Raw genomic sequence first — 24,279 nt, 5'->3', positions numbered from 1 at the left:
AAACACAGGAGTTCCTGAGCCTATGTTGTCTCCCCGGCCCCCCCGCAGAAACCGTATCATAGCCCCACGTTTCGATTTGGAACCGTCACCATCGGCTTCAAGCCTAGCAGGCAATAATTCGCCGCTTTCAACTACTGCCCCCAACTCCCCCATGATGCCTGTGGAGACGTCTATTTCTGTAGGGTCTGAAGGTTCTCTTTTATCGCCTCAAACAGCGCTAAGTAGGGAAACTGAAGAACTGGAAGGTTTAAGGAATTGGGCCGCAGATTTAGTAAAATCAGCAAATGCCCTTAAGAAGAGATGTTTGTTCCGACAAAGTGACGAAGAGAGCTCGCCTACTGTTCGTCAGTCGGAAAACGAGGCTCAACATTTATTTCCCCTGAGACAAGTAACCCAGATGGTGCATAACCCGGACCCAGAGGCAGAGGCGCATTATATTCCAGTTCAAGCTTATACCTATGCGCCTTTTACAACCTCAGACTTATTAAATTGGAAAACCCACTATGCCTCCTATACCACAAAGCCTCATGAGTTAGTAGAACTATGCTCTAGTATTATGGCCTCGCATATGCCCAATTGGCAAGATTGCCAACAGCTACTATTGACATTATTTACCACAGAAGAAAGGCGACAAATCCATCAACAGGTAGAGCGTATTGCCTTGGAAAGGGCTCCTGAAAACCACGTAAACCCCCAAGGATGGATGAGAGAAAGAGTGCCCTTAGAGAATCCCCATTGGGATCCAAATACCCCCGCGGGGTTAGAGCGCCTTACCCAGTATCAAACCCTGCTATTGCAGGCAATGAGGGCGGGTATGAAGAAGTCTATAAATATGACTAAAGTCTCCGAAGTGCTGCAAGGTGCAACCGAAGCCCCTGGAGAGTATTTAGAACGCCTCTTAGATGCATACCGCCAGTATACCCCCCTCGACCCCGAAGCCCCAGATAACCTGAAGGTAGTCAACATGGCTTTCGTAGCCCAAAGTTACAAAGACATCCGGAAAAAGCTTCAAAAGTTGACTGGGTTTGCAGGAAAAAAATTGACAGAACTTTTAGAAGTTGCTCAGAAAGTGTATGTGAATCGAGATCAAGAAGAAAAGAAAGAGAAAGAGAAGAGAATGGTTAAAAAGGCAGAACTACTAGCTGCGGCACTAGTAGGGCCGCAAATCGGAGAAAGAGGCAGAGGAAGAGGCAGAGGGCAAAGAGGACGTGGACGAGGAAGAAGAGAACTTTTGAGGAGAAATCAGTGTGCACAGTGTGGAAAAGATGGACATTGGTGGCGTGAGTGTCCAGGTGGACCATCAATGTACCAAGAAGGGAATCAAGGAGAATACCAAGGGCGAGCAGGGGGGCAGCCAAGCTGGCAACCTAATAATTGACAGAGGCAAGGAGAGTCCATAGAGAGATATGAGATGAATCCTTTCACGGGGATGGCCGTGACAGAAAGTCTCAAATAGGACAGACCGGGCCCCCTTCATCTTGGCCCCGGGGAGCCCTTGGTCACCGCCACTGTAGGGGGCCGAAATATTAATTTTATGATAGACACCGGAGCAGCCTCCTCTGTAATAACCTACCCAGTGGCACCCCTCACCCATCAAAAGGTACGAGTAGTAGAGGAAAGGCATTTGTTACAACAAAGGACTTGTCAGCTTGGGAGCCACATAGTAAAGCATCAGTTTTTATATCTGCCCGAGTGTCCAATGCCATTATTAGGATGAGATTTGTTATCAAAATTAAGGGCCCAAATATCCTTTGAAGAAGACGGAACAGCGGCTGTAGCCTTTCGGCAGCCTCAGAAGGGCAAGCTCTTGACACTCACTTATCCGCAAGAGGAAGAGTGGAGATTACATTGGACCATGCCAGTACTCGATGAAGAGCCATGGCAAGCCTTTCAGGTGCCCGGAGTATGGGCGGAAGATAACCCTCCAGGAATGGCCAGATGTGTGCCTCCAGGTGTAGTTGAGTTAAAACCAGGAGCAATACCAGTACATGTGCGACAGTATCCACTGCCACGCCAAGCGATACTAGGAATACAGAAGCACCTAGATCGTCTACTAAAATATGGGATACTCCGAGAATGTCAGTCACCGTGGAATACACCCCTCCTGCCAGTGAAAAAGCCCGGCACTGAAGAATACCGTCCAGTGCAAGACCTGAGGTTGGTCAACCAAGCAACCATGACAATACATCCAGTCGTCCCAAATCCCTATGTTTTGCTAGGATTAATTCCATCTGAAGCTACTCATTTTACTATTTTAGACCTGAAAGATGCTTTCTTCTGCATCTGACTGGCCCCCACAAGTCAAGCTATCTTTGCATTTCAGTGGGAAGATCAACTGACAGGGAGAAAAACCCGATTAACTTGGTGTCGTTTACCACAAGGTTTTAAAAACTCCCCTACGCTGTTTGGGACTGCCCTAAGTCAAGACCTTCAAAATTTCCATTCGGAACCGGGAAAAAGAGTTCTGTTGCAGTACGTAGATGATTTGCTTCTTGCATCATCATCAGAACTTGAGTGTTGGCAAGGGACACGAGAACTGTTACACCTTCTGTGGGAACGCGGATACAAAGTGTCCCGGAAAAAAGCGCAGCTATGTAAAACCCAGGTGCGGTATCTAGGGTTTATAGTGTCTCAACATCAGTGTCTGTGACATTTGTGAAAATTGTGAAAAAGTCTGTGAAAATCAGTGACATTTTATAGTGTCTCAACATCAGCGAGAATTGGGCCCCGAACGAAAAGAGACTGTGTGTGCCTTGCCTGAGCCGGCCGCTAGAAAACAAGTGCGAGAGTTTCTGGGGGCCGCCAGATTCTGTAGAATTTGGATTCCTAACTTCGCTGTTATGTGCAAGCCTTTGTATGAAGCTACTAAGGGCCCCGAGACGGCACCGTTTCAGTGGGAAGAGTCCCAGAAAAGAGCTTTCAAAAATATTAAAACTGCACTACTCCAAGCGCCAGCTCTAGGACTGCCTGATGTGACTAAGCCTTTTCTACTGTATGTGCACGAGTGAGACAATGTAGCTGTAGGAGTACTAACACAGCAGCTAGGCTCCTGGCAGCGACCTGTTGCATATTTATCCAAGCAATTAGACCCGGTCGCAAAAGGCTGGCCAGCATGCCTAAAGGCCATTGCAGCAACAGCCCTCTTAGTCCAAGAAGCAGATAAGTTATCAATGGGACAGGAATTAACTGTTCGAGTTCCACATGCAGTACTCACCCTGATGGAATACAAGGGAAATTATTGGTTCACCAATGAGCGCATGACCAAATACCAAGCCATGCTCTGTGAGAACCCGCGTATCAAGTTAGAAGTGTCATCCAACTTAAATCCAGCTACGTTACTACCAATAGCACCAGGAAGTCAGCCCGAACACGACTGTATCAAAACTATGGATGAAGTTTACTCCAGCCGTCCAGACTTGCGTGATAGCCCTTGGCCACACCCAGATATCACTTATTTTACTGATGGAAGCAGTTTTGTCCAAAATGGAAAAAGATATGCCGGCTACGCAATAGTAACAAACGACAAAGTCATTGAGGCCAATCCCTTGCCTGTAGGAACCTCAGCCCAAAGAGCAGAATTAATTGCTCTTATTCGAGCTCTAACATTAGCCGCTAGACTTACAGTCAATATTTACACGGACTCCAAGTATGCCTTCACTACCCTCCACGCCCATGGAGCATTGTATCGTGAAAAAGGATTAATAAATTCAGTTGGCCAAGGTCTCAAGAACGTTGCAGAAATATCTGCTTTATTAGATGCTGTATGGCACCCTAAACAAGTGGCGGTAATGCATTGCCATGGACATCAAAAAGGGACCAGTGATGTAGCAAAAGGAAATAGATGGGCGGATCAAGTAGCAAAACAAGCTGCCCTTCAAAAGGGACAAAATACAGACAGAGAAGAAGTGACGGTCATAGCAACTCCGCTGTTCCAAGTCAACTTGGCGGATATGTGTCCAGCATATACTCCAGAAGAAGATCAGATGGCTGTTAATTCCCTCCAAGCTAAAAAAACAGCCAAGAAGTGGTGGGAGTTGCCAGATGGACGAATCTATGTACCTCATCGGCTCGCTTGGAGTATTGTACAAATGGCACACAAAGCTACCCATCTAGGGAAAAGTGCCCTGGCAGCATTGCTACAGAAGCAAGTTTACATCAATGGCATGCACGGCCTTGCCAATTCAGCGTCTGCGCGGTGTGTAGAATGTTCCAAAAATAATCCAAGACAAGGAAAAGGGCCTCCACCAGGAATTCAGCAATATGGTTCTCTCCCTTTTGAAGCCCTAGTGGTCGATTTCACCGACATGCCCAAGGCAGGACACTATCGCCACTTATTAGTTTTTGTATGTACTTATACCAAATGGGTAGAAGCCTATCCCACCCGGACTGAAAAAGCTAGAGAAGTTATAAGGGCCTTAATGCTTGGTAGCCCCATCGAAGCTTGGTAGCCCCATCGAGAGCATCTGGGTTGAAATAAATGGAGCAAAGAATAAAAGGAACCTGGTGGTTGGAGTCTACTACCGGCCACCCAATCAAGGAGAAGACAAGGATGAAACTTTTGAAAATCAAATAGCCAATGTTTTAAGGAAGCATGATGTAGTAGTAATGGGGGACTTCAATTTCCCCGATATTTGTTGGGAGACAAATTCTGCAAAACATGGCCCCTCCAGGAAATTCCTGACTTGTGTGGCGGATAACTTCCTCCTACAGAAAGTAGAGGAAGGAACTAGAGGATCGGCTATCCTTGACTTGATCCTAACCAACAGAGATGACTTAGTGGATAAAGTAGCAGTTACAGGAACTCTGGGGGAAAGCGACCATGTTGTACTTGAGTTCTTGGTTCTAAGGGAAGCAAAAGCCGAGTGTACTCAAACGCGTACCCTGGATTTTAGGAAAGCTGATTTTAATAAACTCAGAACAATGATCAGTAAGGTCCCATGGCAAGCAATGCTAGCGAGAAAAGGAGTCCAAGATGGGTGGGAACTTTTAAAAAAGGAAATTCTCAAGGCACAATCACAAACAATTCCAACAAGAAGAAAAGGTGGAAGACAACAGAAGAAGCCAATGTGGCTTCACAAAAAGCTTAGGGATGACCTGAAAACAAAAAAGGACACATATAGGAAGTGGAAAGAAGGCCAAGTAACAAAGGAAGAGTACAGGCAGGTAGCACAGAATTGCAGGGATGGCGTCAGGAAGGCTAAAGCGGAGAACGAGGTGAGGTTAGCGAGGGATGCTAAAAACAACAAAAAGGCTTTCTTCAGCTACGTGCATAGTAAAAGGCAGAGGAAAGAAATGGTTGTTCAGCTATTAAATAAGGATGGCAAAATGATAACAGAGGACAAAGAAAAGGCAGAGGTGCTCAATTCCTACTTTGGCTCAGTCTTCTCCCAAAAGAGGGTCTATGACCCCCCTGGCAAAGGCGAAGTACAGGCTGAAGGGGCAGGATTGCAGCTTGAGATCGACAGGCATATGGTCAAGGAACACCTCATTACTTTGAATGAGTTCAAATCTCCAGGGCCAGATGAACTGCATCCTAGAGTCATAAAGGAACTGGCAGAAGAGCTCTCAGAACCGCTGTCTATTCTCTTTGAGAAATCATGGAGGACCGGGGAAGTGCCAGATGACTGGAGGAGGGCTAACGTTGTCCCTATCTTCAAAAAGGGTAAAAAGGAGGAACCTGGGAACTACAGACCAGTCAGTCTGACATCAATCCCTGGGAAAATTCTGGAGCAGATCATAAAGCAATCCATCTGGAAGCACCTTGACAACAATGCAGTGATTACTCGAAGCCAACATGGATTTGTCAAAAACAAGTCCTGCCAGACAAATCTGATCTCATTTTTTGATCAAGTCACCTCCCTTGTAGACCGTGGGAATGCTGTAGACATCATATACCTCGACTTCAGCAAAGCTTTCGACAAAGTGCCCCATGATATCCTGATGAGCAAACTAGCTCGAAGTGGGCTAGATGAAACAACGATCATGTGGATCCACAGTTGGCTACAGAATCGGACCCAAAGAGTGCTTATCAATGGGACCTTCTCAAGCTGGGGAGAGGTAACGAGTGGGGTACCGCAGGGCTCAGTCCTGGGCCCAGTGCTCTTCAATATTTTTATTAATGACTTGGAGGAGGAGGTGCAGGGAATGCTGATCCAATTTGCAGATGACACAAAATTGGGAGGGATAGCTAATACTTTTGAAGACAGAAACAAAATTCAAAGTGATCTGGATAGACTGGAGTGCTGGGCAGAAAACAACAGAATGGCATTTAATAGGGACAAATGCCAAGTTCTGCACCTAGGAAAAAGAAACCAAATGCACAGTTACAAGATGGGGGATACGTGGCTCAACCACACTATGAGCGAGAAGGATCTTGGAATTGTCGTCGATCACAAGCTGAATATGAGCCAACAATGTGATGTGGCTGCAAAAAAGGCAAATGCTATTTTGGGCTGCATTCATAGAAGCATCGCTTCCAAATCCCGGGAAGTACTAGTTCCCCTCTACTCAGCACTGGTTAGGCCTCATCGGGAGTACTGTGTCCAGTTCTGGGCACCACACTTTAAGAAGGATGCAGACAAGCTGGAGAGGGTTCAAAGGAGGGCAACAAAGATGATCAGGGGACTGGAAACAAAGCCCTATGAAGAGAGACTGAAAGAACTGGGCATGTTTAGCCTTGAGAAGAGAAGACTGAGGGGAGATATGATAGCGCTCTTCAAGTACTTGAAAGGTTGTCACAGAGAAGAAGGCCAGGATCTCTTCTCGATCATCCCAGAGTGCAGGACACGGAATAATGGGCTCAAGTTACAGGAAGCCAGATTCCGACTGAACATCAGGAAAAACTTCCTGAGTGTCAGAGCAATACGGCAATGGAACCAATTACCTGGGGAGGTGGTGGGCTCTCCCACACTGGAGGCCTTCAAGACGAGGCTGGACAGCCATTTGTCAGGGATGCTCTGACTTGGATTCCTGCATTGAGCAGGGGGTTGGACTCGATGGCCTTGTAGGCCCCTTCCAACCCTACTATTCTATGATTCTATGATTCTATGATTCTAATGAGGGACATTATCCCCAGACATGGCCTACCTCTATTCATTGGATCTGATAATGGTCCTGCTTTTATCAACAAAGTATTACAAGAAATTAACTCGTTACTTGGCATTCAATGGAAACTCCATTGTGCTTACCGTCCGCAAAGTTCTGGACAGGTAGAGAGGATGAATCGAACCCTCAAGACCCACTTAGCCAAGTTATGTCAAGAAACCAGGAGAAAATGGACAGAAATGTTGCCCTTAGCTCTGTTCAGAATTCGCTGTACTCCTCACAAAACTACTGGTTTGTCCCCTTTTGAGCTAATGTACGGCAGGCCTCCTCAAATATTAGTTGGGTTAAGAGGAGACCTACAAGAATTAGCAAATGTCAGTCTAAGGCAGGAAATTCAAGCACTGGGCAAAGTTCTCCAAACTCAACGCCGGTTTGTCTTGGAGAACCGACCCCCAATTCCCATTACAGAAATTCATCCCTTCCAACCAGGAGACGAGGTGTGGATCAAAGAATGGAGAGATGACCCTCTGATTCCCAAATGGAAAGGACCAAATACTGTTATACTTTCCACCTCTACAGCTGTAAAAGTAGCTGGAATTAAGCCCTGGATACACTGGACGTGAGTCATGAGGGCAAGGGAGGGAGAATGGACTATAAACAGGAATTCTGAAGATCCTTTAAAAATCACTTTAAGAAAACAGTAACAAGATTCAGACTAGACCCTACTGTGGACACACCGGGAGATTGTCCACCCTGCGTACGGTCAGATCTGCAACTGGAGAATTGAAAAAGGGGACTAGACCTTACTGCAGCTAACCAGGAAATTAGCTGTCCTGCGTACGGTCAGATCCCAAAAAGATCAAGTATGTGTGCTGCTAAGCTAGTAATATTAGTAGTAATAAATTATGTTTCTCTAACAATATGTAGAAAAGGGGGACCTGGTATAAGTAAAAGAGAGGTTCTAGAAAGTGATGTCCCAAATGTCTTGCCTGATATAAAACAGAAGAAAAAGTTCCCACAAGGCGGTGCCTTTAAGGAAGAAAGTCTGCCCCAAAAGTTAGCTGAAAACTATTGGCTACACTTAGCTAACATCACTGGAATCACCCACTTCTGCCTCCCAAAGAACCTACCCACCAGTAAGCTCATTAGCACATGTCTAATACCTGTCTGTAGACAACCTGATAAAATAGAAATTAGGGGTTATACTACAGATTTGTCTTATTCTCATAATCCTTCATGGGGTACTCTCAAAAACTCTACCCCCTGCAGAGTTCTATTTAGACACCCCTATTGTCGCCGCTACAAATGCTACGTGTGGACGAATGATTAGTTGTAAAAAAAGATGTATAATTGTCCCTGGTCCATCCATAAATTGCAAGAAAGTTCAAGATATTCCCTTTAATTTTGCACATGTACTTTTACCTAATGGATGGTTTTGGACCTGTGGTTCCCGTATGTGGTCATTTACTCCAGCCAACTTGTCCGACAGCCAACCATGTTGCCTCAGTCACCTAGCCCCTTTTCTTCCCCCGTGGCCGATAAAGAAAGCCCATCACCGACAACGTCGAGCTTTAAAGCTGACTGAAGATTGTAATAGCCATTTACGACTTTACTCAGATTCAGAAAAGCTGGCATTAGCAGTATCATTAGTTGGGATAGGGGGGCTAGCCCTAGAAGATGGTCTAGAGGTCAACCGGTTGTTGGCCTGTGCCATGGCAAAAAGTATAAACGCCACCTCACAAGCTCTGTCCTTGCTCAATAAAGAATTCCATGACCTAAGAGGTGCCGTGCTAGAAAACAGGGCTGGTATAGATTACCTCTACCTCCTTCATCATTTAGGTTATGAAACCCACCAGAACCTCTGTTGTTTCAATTTATCTGACAATAGCAATGCTATAGATAAACAAATCAACAGACTGCACCAAATTGTGGCCGATATCACAATAGGAAAACATGATTGGCTTGACTGACTGACCTCTTGGATTCCAAATCTTAATTGGCTCAAGGTGGCATTTGTTCTAATTCTGCCTGTAGTGTTAATGGGAATACTGTTATGTCTCTGTATCCCCTGGTTTATACGTTGCCTGAAAAATATGCTGAATGCCTTAACCTCAAAGACTATACGCTGTTAGCGCTGCAAGATATAAAATAATCTAAGTTTTGCTAAGAAATGCTATAATTGTAAGGAAAATTATGCATTTAAGGGGGGAATGTAGTAGCCATATTTAAGGCCAGACTGAGTGGTCTTATATTTCTGCTAAGTTAGTATAGTTTAGCAAAAGATCAGCAATGTAGAAACTGCCCTTGTCAGCAAGCTGGATTGCACAACCTAGTCATGCCTTTAACATTTTGCTTACCGCAGGCTGTAACCATGTCTTAAGATAGAACATCCTGTGGCCCACTTCCTGTACTGTAAACAACTGTGCTAACTGCAAAACCACGAAAGAGGGGACGAGAGAAAGGGTCGCATGTATGTCATCATTACTATAAAAAGAACGTGTAACCATAGTTCAGGGCTTTTGGCTCTTTGGAAAAGATTCCAGCCTCAAGCCCGCGCGTTAAATAAAGAAGTTCTCATTTTCCTTCACTCCGTGGTCTCTCTGACTTTGATTTCTGCTACACAAGGCCATCAAGCCCAACCCCGTGCACAATGCAGGAATCCAAGTCAGAGCATCCCTGACAGATGGCTGTCCAGCCTCGTCTTGAACGCCTCCAGTGTGGGGGAGCCCACCACCTCCCTAGGTCATGGGTTCCATTGTCGTATTGCTCTACCAGTCAGGACGTTTTTCCTGATGTTCAGCCGGAATCTGGCTTCCTGTCACTTGAGCCCATTATTCCGTGTCCTGCACTCTGGGATGATCAAGACGAGATCCTGGCCTTCTTCTCTGTGACAACCTTTCAAGGACTTGAAAAGTGCTATCCAATCTCCCCTCAGTCTTCTCTTCTCAAGGCTAATCATGGCCAGTTCTTTCAGTTTCTCTTCACAGGGCTTTGTTTCCACTCCCCTGATCATCTTTGTTGCCCTCCTCTGAACCCTCTGCATCCTTTGTCTCCTCTGTCTGCATCCTTCTTAGTGTGGTGCCCAGAACACAGTACTCCAGATGAGTATTCAAGATGATGCTGGACAGCCATCTGTTGGGGATGCTCTGACTTGGATTCCTGCACTGAGCAGGGGGTTGGGCTTGATGGCCTTGTAGGCCCCTTCCAGCCCTACTGTTCTGCGATTCTATGAAAAGGGCATTTTCTGCTGTGGCACCCCCGCTGTGGAATGAGCTTCTTAGGGAGGTTTGCCTGGTGCTTACATTGTGCTCTTTCGGGAAACCAGGTGAAGACCTGTTTATCTTCCCAGGGATTTTAGTATTTTACGGTTCTAGCCTTTTAGCTCTGCTGTTTTAAATCTGTTTGCTGTTCATTCGTTAAGTCGTGTCCGACTCTTCGTGACCCCATGGACCACAGCACGCCAGGCCTTCCTGTCCTCCGCTCTCTCCCGGAGTGTGCTCAGGTTCATATTCATTGCATCGGTGATGCTATCTAGCCATCTCATCCTCTACCGTCCCCTTCTCCTTTTGCCTTCAGTCTTTCCCAGCATCAGGGTCTTTTCCAGGGAGTTTTCTCTTCGCATTAGGTGGCCAAAATATTTGAGCTTCAGCTTCAGTATCTGTCCTTCCAATGAGCACTCAGGGTTGATTTCCTTTAGGATGGACTGATTTGACCTCCTTGCAGTCCAGGGGACTCTGTCCAGGGGATTTTGAGCATAACCTTGCTCTGCATTGCTGCTAGGTTTTATTCTGGTTATATTTTCATACTGTAGTTTTAAGAAATGTGATTAATACATACATACATACATACATAAGAAGAGTCCTGAAGCTGGATCAGACCAAGGGTCCATCTAGTCCAGCATTCTATTCACACAGAGGCCAACCAGCTGTGAGGGGAAGTCAGGGGGGCATGGGAGATGGGGTGGCAGCAGAGGGGGGAGTTGCTCCCACTGCGTCTTAGAGCCAAAGTGGATCAGGGCCAAACTTCCCTCTGGGTCACAAGTGGATTGCTGGATGGAGCATTGCTAGTGCGGCTCCCGCCCTCTCAGCTCCCCCTCCCCAGCCCTCCCTGCTTGAGACCCCTGCCCCAAGCAGCCTCAAACATCTGCCTCCCCCCCTTCTCCTTTTTGAGCCCTGCACTAATCTGGCACCCAGGAAACTGTGCTGGGCCTCCTCCTACCAAGGTGAGTATGGGGTGGGGGGGATTTCAGTGTCTCCCCTCCCAACTGCCCCATCATCCTGGCTGGGACCCCCCGCCCCAGGCAACTCCAAATGGTGCAGGAAAATTCTGGGCTCTTCTCCTGTGGGGGGGAGGGGTGAGAGGGAGGCAAAAGTGAAGAGGGGCCAGCCAGTCCTTCCCCTCCAAGGGCTTCTCTAGGAAGCAGCTCTCTCTGGCTCTAACCCTTGGAGGGAGGGGCCCTCCCCAATGCCCCTTGGATGCACCACGTGCTTCTGGCAGAAGTGGGGTCCGGGGAGTGGGTCGACCCGGCATCCTCCGGGGTGGTGCTGGGTGGGGAGTCCGGAGCGGAGTATCCCGATCTCCCGTCCCTGGCAAGATGAGCAACTTGGCGCCCTGCGGACGTTTTGGACTACAACTGCCAGGTGCCCCAGCCAGCATGGCCAATGGGCAGTGATTGTGGGAGCTGGAGTCCAAAGGTCCACCCTCCCTGCTTAGGGGCTAGAGCCCCCGCCTGCCTTCCCGCCTGAAAATGTCATTCTGCTGTTTTCTGCCCAGCGCTCCAGTCTATCCAGATCACTTTGACTTTTGTTTCTGTCTTCCAAGGCATTTGCTATCCCGCCCGATTTTGTGTCATCTGCAAATTTGATCAGCATTCCCTGCACCTCCTCCTCCAAGTCATTCACAACAATGTGGAAGAGCACTGGGCCCAGGACTGAGCCCTGCGGGACCCCACTCGTTACCTCTCCCCAGTTTGAGAAGGTCCCATTGATAAACACGCTTTGAGTCCACTTCTGTAGACAACTGTGGATCCACCGGATCGTTGTTTCATCTAGCCCACTTTGAGCAAGTTTGCTCATCAGGATATCATGGAGCACTTTGTTGAAAGCTTTGCTGAAGGCGAGGTGTATGATGTCTACAGCATTCCCACGGTCCACAAGGGAGGTTACTTGATCAAGAAATGAGATCAGATTCGTCTGGCAGGACTTGTTGTCGACAAATCCATGTTGGCGTCGAGTCATCACTGCCAGTTCAGGCAGGAGCACAGCCCTTCTCCCCGGAGTGCCAAGCTCCAGGCCACCTCTGCCTGCCTCTTCCACCTGCTGTGCCTCGGCGGTGCACTGTGGGTGGCAAGAGCGCTTATAGTTCTGTCTTTTCCCACAAGACCTGGACTGGGCCGGCCTTCCGACAGAGGACAGTCCTCTGACTGCCCTTCTAATGGAGGACTGGCCTCTGCCAAAGAGGGCCCCGGCCACTGGACCGCAGCCAATTCTCCTCCCCCGGCCCCCATGGGGTGCTGGCTTGGGCGACAAAGTGTGGGAGAAGATGCACCTGCAGCACAAGCAGCTCCAAGGGACGACTCGAGGAGGTGAGTCAAGCCACACACAGCTCTGAGGAAGGCGAACGCACACCCCGCCGCCAGCATCCTCCCCCAGCCTGGTGCCCTCCAGATGTGTTGGACGGTACCCCCTGTGACGAATGAGCACGATTAACAAAAAGATGAAGGGGATCATCATCATTGCAGCCCAGTAGCCCAATAAACAAAGAAAGCCCTGGCTACAGAGCAGGCCTCATGGGTTTTTCTGTGTAAGAGACCAGCAGAAGAATAAAACACACCTACATCTACACTGGAAAGGGATTATTATTATTATTATTATTATATTTATTATTATTTATATCCCGCCTTTTCCCCAATACTGGGACTCAAGACGACTTTACAACATTAAAACATATACAGTTAAAACCTATAAATAGAAGTGTACAAAAGTTAAAAATGTAATTAAATCACCAATATTAAAATTGTAAAAATATCAAAATGTTAAAAGACAACAAGAAAAATAGGGGATTCCCCCCAAATCCAAGCCAGAGATGGGGTCCTGGTGCTGTCCCAGAGCCTGGATTGGGCCATATGCAGACCCTGTGGGAGTCTGGCAGGAGCTCTGGAGAAGCAGACGATTCACACAAGATGTGGTCAGATCCCCCCGCTCTCTTCTCCCACGCAAGGCTCTCATGCTGCGGGGAAGAGAAGCACGGAAGTCTCGAGTTAAGCAGGCCATGTAGAGGTGCAGCTAGGAGGGCAGTAGGATTTCAGACCGGGAGGGATCTGACGGGCCACCCAGTCCAGCCGCCTGCTCTGAAAGCGGGGCGCCCACCCTCCGCTGCTCAAGTCACACAACTCAGGGCACAGTGTGGGGGGGAAGCAGGGAGAGAACACAGAAGAGCCCTGATGCGGGGTCAGACCAAGGCCCATCCAGTCCAGCACTCTGTTCTCACAGTGCCCAACCAGCTGCCCCCTGGGAAATCCACAAGCAGGACATGAGTGCCCCAGAGAGGCACCAGCGGAGCAACCCAGCTCCAAGGGATGACTCGAGGAAGTGAGTCAAGCTGTACGCAGCTCAAAGGAGGCACACAGCCCCCCACAGCAAGCACCCTCCCCCAACCTGATGCCCTCCGGTTGTGTTGGACTGCAATGTCCATCGCTCCCAGCCAGCGTGGCTTGCTGGGGGATTCTGGGAGTTACAGTCCAACACATCTGGAGGGGAAAGTCTGATACGCAGAGTCACTAGCCAATCTGTCCTGCGGCCCTTTTAAAATTCCCCACAACTCCTAGACCAGGGGGGGAACCTCTTTCAGCTGGAGGGCCAAATCCAATTTCAGAGGAGCTCTTGGGAGCCGCATCTCAGTGGTGGGCGGGGCCAAGGGCAAAAGGGGCCTGGCCCAAGTTCCACACAATCCCAGCATGTTGCAGCTTAAAGCTCTTACTGGCAGTAACTGAGCCTTAGGAGAGGCATTCCAGCCTCTGAGAATGGGGAAAACACTGCAGAGGTCGGGAAGCCATCGAAGGATGGGTGCTGAGGGGAAAGGGGGTGTGGCCTTCTGGGGAGCCGGGAGGGTTGGGCTTGACCCCTGGGCTTAAGGTTCCCCACCCCTGTCCCAGACAGACACTTACCCCTGGCAGAGCTGCCGCATCCCTGGTCCTTTGCTGCAAAGGGAGAAACAGGGAGGGAGTCAGAGGCTATCCTGAGTTAGACTGTGGGGGAGGGACAGGACGGGGCGGGGGTCTCCTTTCTTTTCCCTCCTTCCCCCTCACTTGAAGTCTGATTGTCGGTTTAGGCTTTTTCATCCCAAGGGACAATGGGGCAGCGAAACATTAAGAGGCTGCTGGAGAGCCAGGCAGTGCCTCAGGTTTACATCTGGATCTGGACCAGCCAGCCAGCTCAGCCTTCCCCAACCTGGTGTCCTCCAAATGTGTTGGACTACCAGTCTCAGTATCCCCCCTACCCCAAGCCAAAGCTTTTTTCTCCAGCTTGGAAAAAGATATGGGCACTGCCTGCATGTCCTTCTTTCCACCAGAGGAGCTGGGCCAGAGGTGGTCCTTATGCAAATGCAGCCCCCCCCTTTGGAGAAATTAGAAATACCCATGGGGAGGTGCAAGCACAGCGCTCCTGCACAATGCCCAGCTTGGCCCTTTCAAAATATATTTCCTGGAATGGGGGAGTCTCTTTGCAGACAGGAGGAGCAGGTGGGCGCCACATGCCCCCAAACCCCACATCATTTACGCAGCGGAGGGAGAGAGGGAACAAGGGTGGTGACAGGAGCCCTTCACAGCCAGCATCCTCCCCCAGCCAAAAAGGGGCTCTTTTGTGTTGTCAGAATAATATTTCCGGGAGCAGGGGGAGGGCACTCACTTGCTGTGGCTTTATAGCCATCTCCTTTCCGTTTTTCTGCAACAAGAAAACCAGCATGAGAGACAGGGAAGGGACCTCCACAGAGCATCGAACACCCCCTAAGCCCCTGAGCGCTGCTAGGATTTGTATCCCGCTCTCCCTCCCAGGTCTCTACTTGAACAGAATTCCACAGCCAGGGTGCTGCCACTGAAAAGGCTTGCTACATGTGGTAGCCCCACGGGCCACGTTCCTCAAGGGCTCCACAAGCAACGCCTCCCCAGCCAATCTGAAATCGTGGGCTGGTCCGTACCGAGGAAGAAGGTCCTTGAAGTACCCGGTCCTGAGCCGTTCAGGGCTGTTCACACTCATGCTAACATCCTGAATTGGGCCCAGTTGCTTCCTGGCAGCCAGGTTATCCCTGTCCAGGAAGGTCCTGGATCTCCATCTTCCCCCCAAGCCCTCCCCCGAAAAACACCCACAGTTCCCTTACTGATGAATAAGATGAGCCCAGTCACCAGCAGGCCAGCCACAGCCACAACTGCCAAGACAGCTCCAGCAATGAGACCCAAATTGGATGCAGCTGAAATGAGGAGACAAAAAGATTACAATGATGGAACACGACAAAATCTGCCCCTTTTATGCAGGAATACTGCACGTGTCTAAAGAGCCAGGGGTGGGTGCCCATGAAGGCCACATCGAGAATGCAGACCAGCCAAAGGAACTACAAAAGAGAGCGTGGATGGGTGGGGGTGTCTCCTCCCAGGGAATGGATTGATCCTGGATATTAAACTGCTGGTTATGCAAGGAAGGGCCTTCTCTGTAGCGGCACCCTGATAGATTTCCCTCGTCCAGGACGTCCACTTAAGGCCAACAGTATGTGCCTTCCCTGAAGCTGGCATGGCCTCTCCCTTTAAAAGCATGCCCAGTGAACTGGATCATCATTTTATGGCATGCTCAGATGGAGGGCTCATTGCAGTGCATTGACCACTAATGGTTTATATTTTGCTGCCTTGTCTTGATCACGCTCATAACTTTTATTCGGTCGCTGTGAGCTGCCTTAACTCCATGTCTAAAGAAAGAAAAAGAATCACAGAATAGTAGGGCTGGAAGGGGCCTACAAGGCCATCAAGTCCAACCCCCTGCTCAGTGCAGGAATCCGAGTCAGAGCATCCCTGACAGATGGTGGTCCAGCCTCGTCTTGAACGCCTCCAATGTGGGAAGCAGATGGCGTTTCTTGAGGCCCCAAGTGGAGCTGCTCCACCCTTCCCAGAGTGATTTTGCCCACCCCATCAGTGGCTGCATTTCCTCCTGACGTCAACACAGGTACCCACTCTGCACCCCCAAAACGGACAAGGGTCCTCCTTTTCCTGAGGTCCCTCCTTCTCTGTCAAGGAGGAGACTTGCCTCCCAGTCTTTGGCTTGGATCTACCTCTCCCCCCTACCGTCTCTCACCAGGATCCTCCCAGGCCAAGACGAGGGGCTTCGGCAGGCCGGCGTGGTCCACGTGGCACCGGTAGCGGTCCCTATCCTTGGGGTCAATCTGGATGCTAACCCAGGTGTGGTAGGTCCTGTCTGAGTTGGGGATGACGCCCCCGCGGAGGGTCTCCTGCACCCAGACGCCCCCGTCCTTCTTCCAGGCGGCGCTGATCTCCTGGGGGTAGAAGCCGTGGGCCCAGCACACAAGGGTTTCCCGGCTGCCGTAGCCCTCTCTGCGGGACACTGTCACGGCCGGCGGCTCTGGGAAGGTGGCGACAGCGTTGTCAGTGACGCCAGCCAGCGCCGGCTCCGGGTTCCCGAGGGCCGTGGGGAAGATGCCCTCCGTGGCCCCTCCCCGGGAGCCTACCTGCTCACTGCCAGCGTCACCCACTGCCCTTGCTCCCCCTCCTCTTCCTCCTCTTGGTTCCCACTGGCCTGCTTGGCAGGCGGAGAGCCAGGGCGCAAGGCAGCTGCGGCATCTCCCGCTCCTCCTCCTCACCACTTCCGCTGCCTTGGCCAGAACAAGAGGCAGGCGAGCAGGCAGGCTTCAACGGCAAAGGGGAGGAGCAGCCCCAGGGGGGTCTTTCAGCAGGCTCCTGCTGGGGTGTGGGAATCGGCAATGTGCCCAGGAAACAACCCATGGTTCTAGGTTGTATCCTGCTGAAACTACCCATGAACAATCCCTGGTTCTGGGTTTGCACAACCCACAGTTAAAACAACCAAAGTTCACAGCCCAACAACAAACCATGGGTTCTTTTCCTGGGTTGTTCGTGGTTAACAACCCATAGTTCTGGGTTCACACGTGACGACAACCCAGGATTCAACAACCCATACTCAGGGTTGTTGTTATGTGTGAACCAGATCTGTATGAGGGATCACTTGCTGAAGCGCCCTCTGGTCAGACCTCTGACCGGATCCCCCCTGGTGCTGGGCTCTGCTCCCTGCCCTCCACAGCCACTGGCTCCAGATTCCAGTCTCCCCCCAGAAAAATTCCCTCAGAGTGACTTTCTCTTTCCCCCCAGCTCTGAGCTCTGCTCCCTTCTGCTAACCACCAGTTACCCCAACTCCCTGTCGCCCATTCTCCAACTGCCCCCAACAGTCTCTAATCCAGGGGTGCCCAAAGTTTTTGGGTCAGTGGGCACATGTGGAATTTTGAGGGCGTTGTGGGCACTCTCACAAAGTGGCTGTCATGGGGGGAGCTTTTCCATTCATAAATGGCTACAATGGTGGGCATAGCCAGTCATAAAATGCTCATTTCCCAGAAGGCAAAGTGGTGAGGCTAAAAGAAAAGTGTGTCCAGGAACTTAAGTACGAGGTAGTGGAGAGGGGCTGAGCCCCCAAACACGAATAAAGGTGGCGTCCCTGCCACCCACTGACCCCAGCTGCCCCTAACTGTCTCTAACCGGCTTCTCCCTGACCTTTCAAAATCTCCTGGCCAATCATGTACCTGATGGAACTTCTACCTGCCAATCCTCTTTGTTGACCCACCTGACCAATCAGAACAAAGATAACTCCCCCTCCCACAAAAACATTTTAAAAGGCCTGAATCCTCCCTTCAGAAGCCACCGTAGCCACGGCAACCACAGTGGTTTGAGGCGCCACTGGCAGTCACTGCCGCCGGGCCTCGGGCCTGCTCGGGCTCACTATGGCCACACAGAGGGCGCAAGAAGCCTTCCAACGTAGCAAAACGCAAGCAGACATTTATGAACATAGCATTTCTTCACAGCCACCCTGACAGAAGAAGAAATACTCTGAGCATGTGCGGTTTTGCACTGTAAACTCATTTTAACCATACTGCCATCAAGGCGACACAACAAAATGGAGTTTGCTTCTGCTGCCCTGATGCCGAACGCATTTACCTGGGAATAAGCCCCGTTTTGTTGTAGAAAAGGACTGTATTTAAAAGTGACAATAACAGAATGAGCCTCTGCAACCAGGCACATGCCCAGCCAGCGGATTCTATGAAATGTTTGGTTTTTTAGAGGAGGAGAAAGGATGCTGCATGGAGCGGCGTGAGCCACAGCGGGCTCCGGCCTGGCCCAGGTGCTGCCCCTGGCCCTGTTGGCTGCTGCCCCGTCACCTGCTGCGCCCTGGATGGAAGGGGGGGCTGGGCTGTGGGGCCCTTGGCTTCAGCCCTGGGGTGCTGTCTGAGCTGCCCCACTGCCAGATTAAGCCTGCAGGCCAAGGGTTTATTTATTACATTTATATCCACCTTTCTTCCATCATGGAACTCAAGGTGGCTACATGTGGTTCCCAGTGGTCTCCCCTCCAAGCACTGACCAGCCCCAAACCTGCTTAGCTTCAGGCTCATGTGCCTTCGGACGACGCCCTGGGTTCTGCACCCCTGATCTAGAACAGAGGAGCAAGCACGGCAGAGCGGGGGGGCCTCTCTGTGGGCAGGAAGGGCAGCATTGTTTTCCAAAATTGAGGGGGAGAGGGCAATGCATCTGCAGTCTGAAATGATCCAGCCGGGTGCAGGCATGACCAGACATCCAATGTCCCTCTGTCTCGCTTGCAGGCCCACTCCGATAGAGTCCTAAAGGCAGTAATATGACCATACCACTTCAGACTCCACAGGCAGGATGCTGTTTTTGTTTGCTCCCTTTTTGTAAACAATACATTTTTAAAAAAGATGTCCCTGCAATTAGAAAACCAGCAAATGAGGGGGAAAGGGCCTGATCCAGCCCTCTCCCTGCTGAGCTAGAGTTCTTCTTGCAGGGAGTGCTTGTATTCAGAGAACCCGCCATAAAGACGTTCCTCACACCACCTGGCCAAAGAGTGACAGCCTGACATGCTACCCAATCTGTCTCCTGCATGCAGAGGTTGTGGCGCCCACGAACTCCCCCCCAGCTGCTGCCCTCACCTCTCCTCATGAGAGCCTCCTTCCCGTACGCCAGGAAGGTCCGCAGCCACTCCACACACTCCCCCTCCAGGTAGGCCTTCAAGTGCTGGGAGTAGGCTAGGTTGGCGTCCCGCTTCCTCTTGAAGACCTGGGCCATGGTGCTGGCGGCCGTCCAGGTGAGGGTCTCCTTGTCCAGGCTGATGTAGTCTTGCCCATCGTAGCCGTATTGCATGTACCCACCTCGGTGCCCGTCCGCCCTCAGCTCACAGCCATACATGCGCTGCCAAGTGTGGGAGCCTAAAAGAGAGGCACACGCACATGGCCGGAGCACCGGAGGCGGAGCAGGGTCAGGCCCACAGCCCCAGTCACAGCCTTATGGCTGTTCCGGTTGGGGCAAACCCAGATGAGCCTCTGTTCCCCCCAGAGCGGCAAAGCAGATTTCGGGCAGAGCATGCGCTCTCCTCCACAACCCGAGGGCCGATTTAACACACGGCACGTGGTCGAATTATTCCCGCGAGCAGGCAGTGCTCCTTGGGAGTGCAGCGCAGTGCCAAACCAACGTGGGGGCAGGAAGCGCCCCTGCAGCTGCCGTGCGACCCAGATGTGCAGTGCAACCATGGCGGTGACCTCCGCCACCTCCTTCCCGGCTCCAAAGTTGGGTCCGTAGCAGCGGCGCCGAATCCCCTTTCCGGAGATGCTCTCTGGGGCCGAATCCCAGTGGAGAGCAGGGCATAGAATCATAGAATAGGGTTGGAAGGGGCCGACAAGGCCATCGGGTCCTACCCCCTGCTCAATGCAGGAATCCAAGTCAGAGCATCCCTGACAGGTGGCTCTGACAGATGACAACGGGCAGGAGGAGTTGGGCCCCAAACACCAGCCTATTGTAGCTCAGAGCGCTTACGCCCAGTAACTCATCCTTCAGAGGGGCACTCCAGCCCCTTGGGATGGGGGAAACCCACACAAAAGCCAGGGGCCCCCCAGGTCTCTGCCCTCGCCACCTCCCACTCACCCCCGCTCCGGTTGTGGTGGTTCTGCAGGGTCACCAGGTCCCCCCTGAACCTCAGCTCCGAGTTCAGGGCCCTCCGCGTGTTCTGCTCCCAGAAGTGGGCGTGGTCCTGCTCGATGGCTTCGATCCACAGCACCCGAGGCTGCGCCCTCTTTGTGAAGCTGTCATAGCGAGCAAAGAGCTGGTCGTCCAAGTAGCCCTCTGCGAAGAACTCGGGTAGACCCTGACCGGGCTCCGACATCAGTGTGTAGAAGAAGCGGAGGGAGTGCAAGGCGGAGGAGGAAGGGCCTGGAGAAACCGAGCAGAGGGGCCAACTTAGGGGGATGCAGCTGAGGGTGCCTCCAAACAAGGCTTCCTTTGCTCCCCCCACACAACAGGACCACAGCACCCCCATTATGCTCCATCGAGCTTGGAGAGGGGGGTCTGTCTGTGTGCATGGCAGATACCCCCATGGAAGGGAGCTGGGTATGGTGGGTGCCCGCGTGTGTCCACAGGAGAAAGCGATGCCCAAGAAGCCAAAGAAGAGGGGTGGCAAAAATAAAATCCTGGCTCCTGACACTGAGGTGGTGATGGGCGTGTGTGTGTGTCACAGCGCTATCAGCCGAGTTTCATAATTTAAAATCGCGATGGAGATTTTTAAAGGACGCTGGTTGCTCCTTTTCTGGCACCACTCAGGATGACACTGTTCCAGGCTCAGTTAGCGGTAATCAAGCTCCCCAGCACCCCTCACCTTAATCACCCACAGCCAGCACCCTTCACCTTAATCACCCACAACCGAGTAGGCAACCATCCCGGACGCAGACAGAAGCACTAGGGACAAGATCCACCATCCATTCAGGTCCTGATAATTCCACGACTCCTACCACAGAGAGCCCAGCACACATCACACATCCCACCAGCAATTCCCCAGCGGCCATATTTTGTACAGAGAAGAAAAAGATGACTCTTTCTGGCCCTCCTGGCCACAAACAGTTTAAAGCCCCTTAGCCAAATTCTTCTGTACAAGAACATAAAAAGAGCCCTGCTGAATCACACCAAAGGCCTATCTAGACCAGCATGCTGGTCAAGTTGGACATGAGCACAACAGCACCCTCCCGCCCAGGCTCCCCAGCAACTGGTATACATAGGCATTCCACCTCTGATACTGGAGGAGGCATACAGCCCTCAGGACTAGTAGCCATGGGCAGCCTTCTCCTCCAGGAATTTGTCCAATCCCTCTTTAAAGCCTTCCAAATTGGTGGCCATTACTGCATCTTGTGGAAGTGAATTCCATGGTTTAACTCCGGACTGTGTGAAGAGGTCCTTCCTCTTATCTGTCCTGGAGTTCACCCCAATCAGCTTTGTGGGATGATACTTTGGGTCCTAGGGTTATGGGAGAGGGAGAAAAACATCTTCCCATCTACTTTCTCCACAGCAGGGATAATTTTCTACATAATTTTATATACAAGATGGACCAGAAGTTAAAAGATCTGCATTTCTCAGTAGGGAATAGAATGCGTGGCCCATCTCTATCCACATGTCGAACTCTGAAAGAGGCTCACCCACCGGACTGACTCTCTGCAGGAATTAAGCGGAACCACGTCCTCCCATTCCTGTGCCCAGCTCTGTAACGTCATTAGATCGTTGTTTGGTAGGAAGACAACAACTGTGTCCACTGTATGGAGCTGGGGCCTTGGGACGTCTGTATTTTATTTATTCATTTATTCAAAGCCTTTCCATTCCCCTAGTCAGTCCAAGAATCCACAGTCAGAAGTCCCTGCCCTCAGGCTCACAATGTAAAAAAACACGAGAGGTAAGGAAAGGGATTGTGAGGGAGGAGGGAAAAAAACCCCAGGATGGTGATGCTTGATTCAGTTGCCCAGATGGAGGGGAATCTATCAGTTTGTAACGCTTTGCAAACTGCCCAGAGAGCTTTGGCTACTGGGTGGTAAAGAAATGTAACAGGTGAAATGAAATCAGGTGAACTCAAGTTTGTACTGCATCTATTGTCCTTTTGGGCTGGCCTGTTCTTTGCTGGGGTTGCCAACTTCCTTTCTCATTCACATGCTTCTTTCATCACAAAGTGTTGGCAGGAGCCACGTAGACTTGGGCCCCAATCCCTACTTGGCCACAACGCTGACTGGGTGACCTGGCACCAGTCACCATCTCTGCAGCTAACCTACTTCACAGGGCTGTTACGAGAAGCAGAAAATCTGAAGCTCCAACCCCCCTCTGCCTTGTGGCTTTTTGAAACTGCTCCTCTGAGCAGCTGAGCGAGGGGTGGGGAGAACAGCAGAGACCTTCCTGTCCCTGGGCAACAAAGAGCCTTGTGTCCGCTTCCTGCCTGACTTGCAACAGGGAACCTTGCTGTTTGTTTTTAAAAAGTGTTGTTACTGTGCCCTTCCTGCTGCAGAGGCAGGGTGGGGAGATGGAATGAGGGGCTCCCTCCTAAATCCAGCCCCTATTCTGGAAATACCAGGCAAACTGCTTGGATAATGAAACAAGGTGTTCAATCACTCGATCGTCTTATAGGCCCCTCCCAACCCTAACATTCTATGCAATATTCTGTGATTAAAAAAAGAAAGTAGGATCAGAAGAAAGGAATCCTGAAGCAAATAGGGGAGTGGGGCGAAGGGAGAAACAGACTTTCAGTATCACCTTTTGCCCATAGCAGTCTTGGCCAGTAATATGCCAGAAAACGGGTTGGGCAGCTTCTCCAAATGTAACCCCTGGCTTGGCTGTCTTCCACTGCAAACACAAGGAGGGCGGCTGCCCAGAGGAATGCGGCCGATGAAGGCCGGCAGGGCGGATACTACATCGGGACATAGGAAGTGGTCTTATACTGAGCCAGTGCCCCCACCCCCGGTTGGTCTAATCCAGTATTGTCGACATGGACTGGCGGCAGCGGTTCTCCAGGGTTGCAGGCAGGAATTCTTCCAGCCCTCCCTGGAGATGCTGTTGGGGATCAAACCTGCAGCCTTCTGCACATAAGCAGGGGTTCTGCCACGGGGCCACCGCCTCTCATCCTTCAGGAGATGTGTGTGTCTCAGTCATGCAAACTGCGCTTGCATTCCCTTCTGGGGAGCTTTGATTGTTACCCTACACTCACCCTAACCGACATGGTTTCTCCTGTCGCAGTCTTCCCTCCTGGGCTGCCGGTTTGCATGGATCCCAAACCCCTCCCGTTTCATTTCATTTTCAAGCTGGGCACGGGAATCTCCATCGACTTTGGCCTTGCTCAGAGGGAACAACCCAAATGCTTGCTGATCAGAGATTCTGAGCCCCAAAGTGTTGGCAACGCCTTTCTCTGCTTCTCAGGCGCTCGGCAACACATCACAAAGTTTTCGTCAGGCCCTGGTTTGGTCTAATTGCCGATGGTTTGAGATTGTTTTCGATATGCGTTATCTGTGTGTGTGCTGTCTGTTTATATGTTTGTGTGCAATGGTTTTACACTTTATATAATGCATTTTAATGGTTTTTAACCTCTGTAAAGAGCCCAGAGAGCTTCATTTATTGGGCAGTATAGAAATGCAATAAAGAAAATGAAACTCATCTCCATGTGCTGGGAGGAAAATAAGCTTATTTTGAGGTGTCTCCCTTATTCTGGCCCACAGCATGCCGCCTCGCACCCCCCTCCCCACTCCATTTCCATCTCTGAGGCAAGGTTAAGCTGTAATGAAATGAAAAGGTTTGCAAGATATGCTGGGATTGTGTGTGTGTTTTTAAATGAAGGTATTCCTGTACCCCCTTTCATGGATCACTGCCTTGTTGTGGTGAAGGGGCTTGCGTAACTCAGTGAAGCCATAAGCTATGCCGTGCAGGGCCACCCAAGACGGACAGGTCATGGTGGAGAGTTCTGACAAAATGTGGTCCATTGGAGAAGGAAATGGCAACCCGCTCCAGTATTCTTGCCAAGAAAACCCCATGGAACGTATCACAAGGCTAAAAGAGATGACGCCGGAAGATGAGCCCCTCAGGTCGGAAGGTGTCCAATATACTACTGGGGAAGAGCAGAGGGTATTTCCAAGTAGCGCCAGAAAGAGTGAAGC

The 24,279-nt window shown here is 50.7% G+C and overlaps 2 protein-coding genes across 2 annotated transcripts; one reads left to right on the top strand and one right to left on the bottom strand.

Moving 5' to 3' along the window:
* Positions 1-814: 814 nt before the first annotated feature.
* Positions 815-12,654, top strand: LOC146356780 (uncharacterized). Its single transcript, XM_084830293.1, is given in 5 exon segments — positions 815-1,153; positions 1,493-2,642; positions 2,701-4,343; positions 11,146-11,266; positions 12,425-12,654. Coding segments are annotated over 5 exon segments (3,483 nt in total).
* Positions 12,655-12,889: 235 nt separating this feature from the next.
* LOC146356779 (major histocompatibility complex class I-related protein 1-like) lies at positions 12,890-24,160 on the bottom strand. Its single transcript, XM_084831985.1, has 7 exons — positions 20,255-24,160; positions 19,267-19,542; positions 16,380-16,664; positions 15,418-15,507; positions 14,949-14,984; positions 14,210-14,242; positions 12,890-13,272 (listed from the first exon to the last, which is right to left on the bottom strand). The coding sequence occupies exons 1-7, from the start codon at positions 20,643-20,645 to the stop codon at positions 13,268-13,270; spliced, it is 1,116 nt and encodes a 371-aa protein (XP_084688111.1). The 5' UTR covers positions 20,646-24,160; the 3' UTR covers positions 12,890-13,267.
* Between the last annotated feature and the right edge of the window lie 119 nt (positions 24,161-24,279).

This window comes from Heloderma suspectum, chromosome 2 (genome assembly GCF_057233095.1).
Source record: "Heloderma suspectum isolate Gila_16-S chromosome 2, 16-S_ref, whole genome shotgun sequence".
NCBI classification, from domain to species: domain Eukaryota; kingdom Metazoa; phylum Chordata; class Lepidosauria; order Squamata; family Helodermatidae; genus Heloderma; species Heloderma suspectum.
Note: the sequence above shows the minus strand (reverse complement) of the source record. Positions and strands in the feature narration are given on the sequence as shown.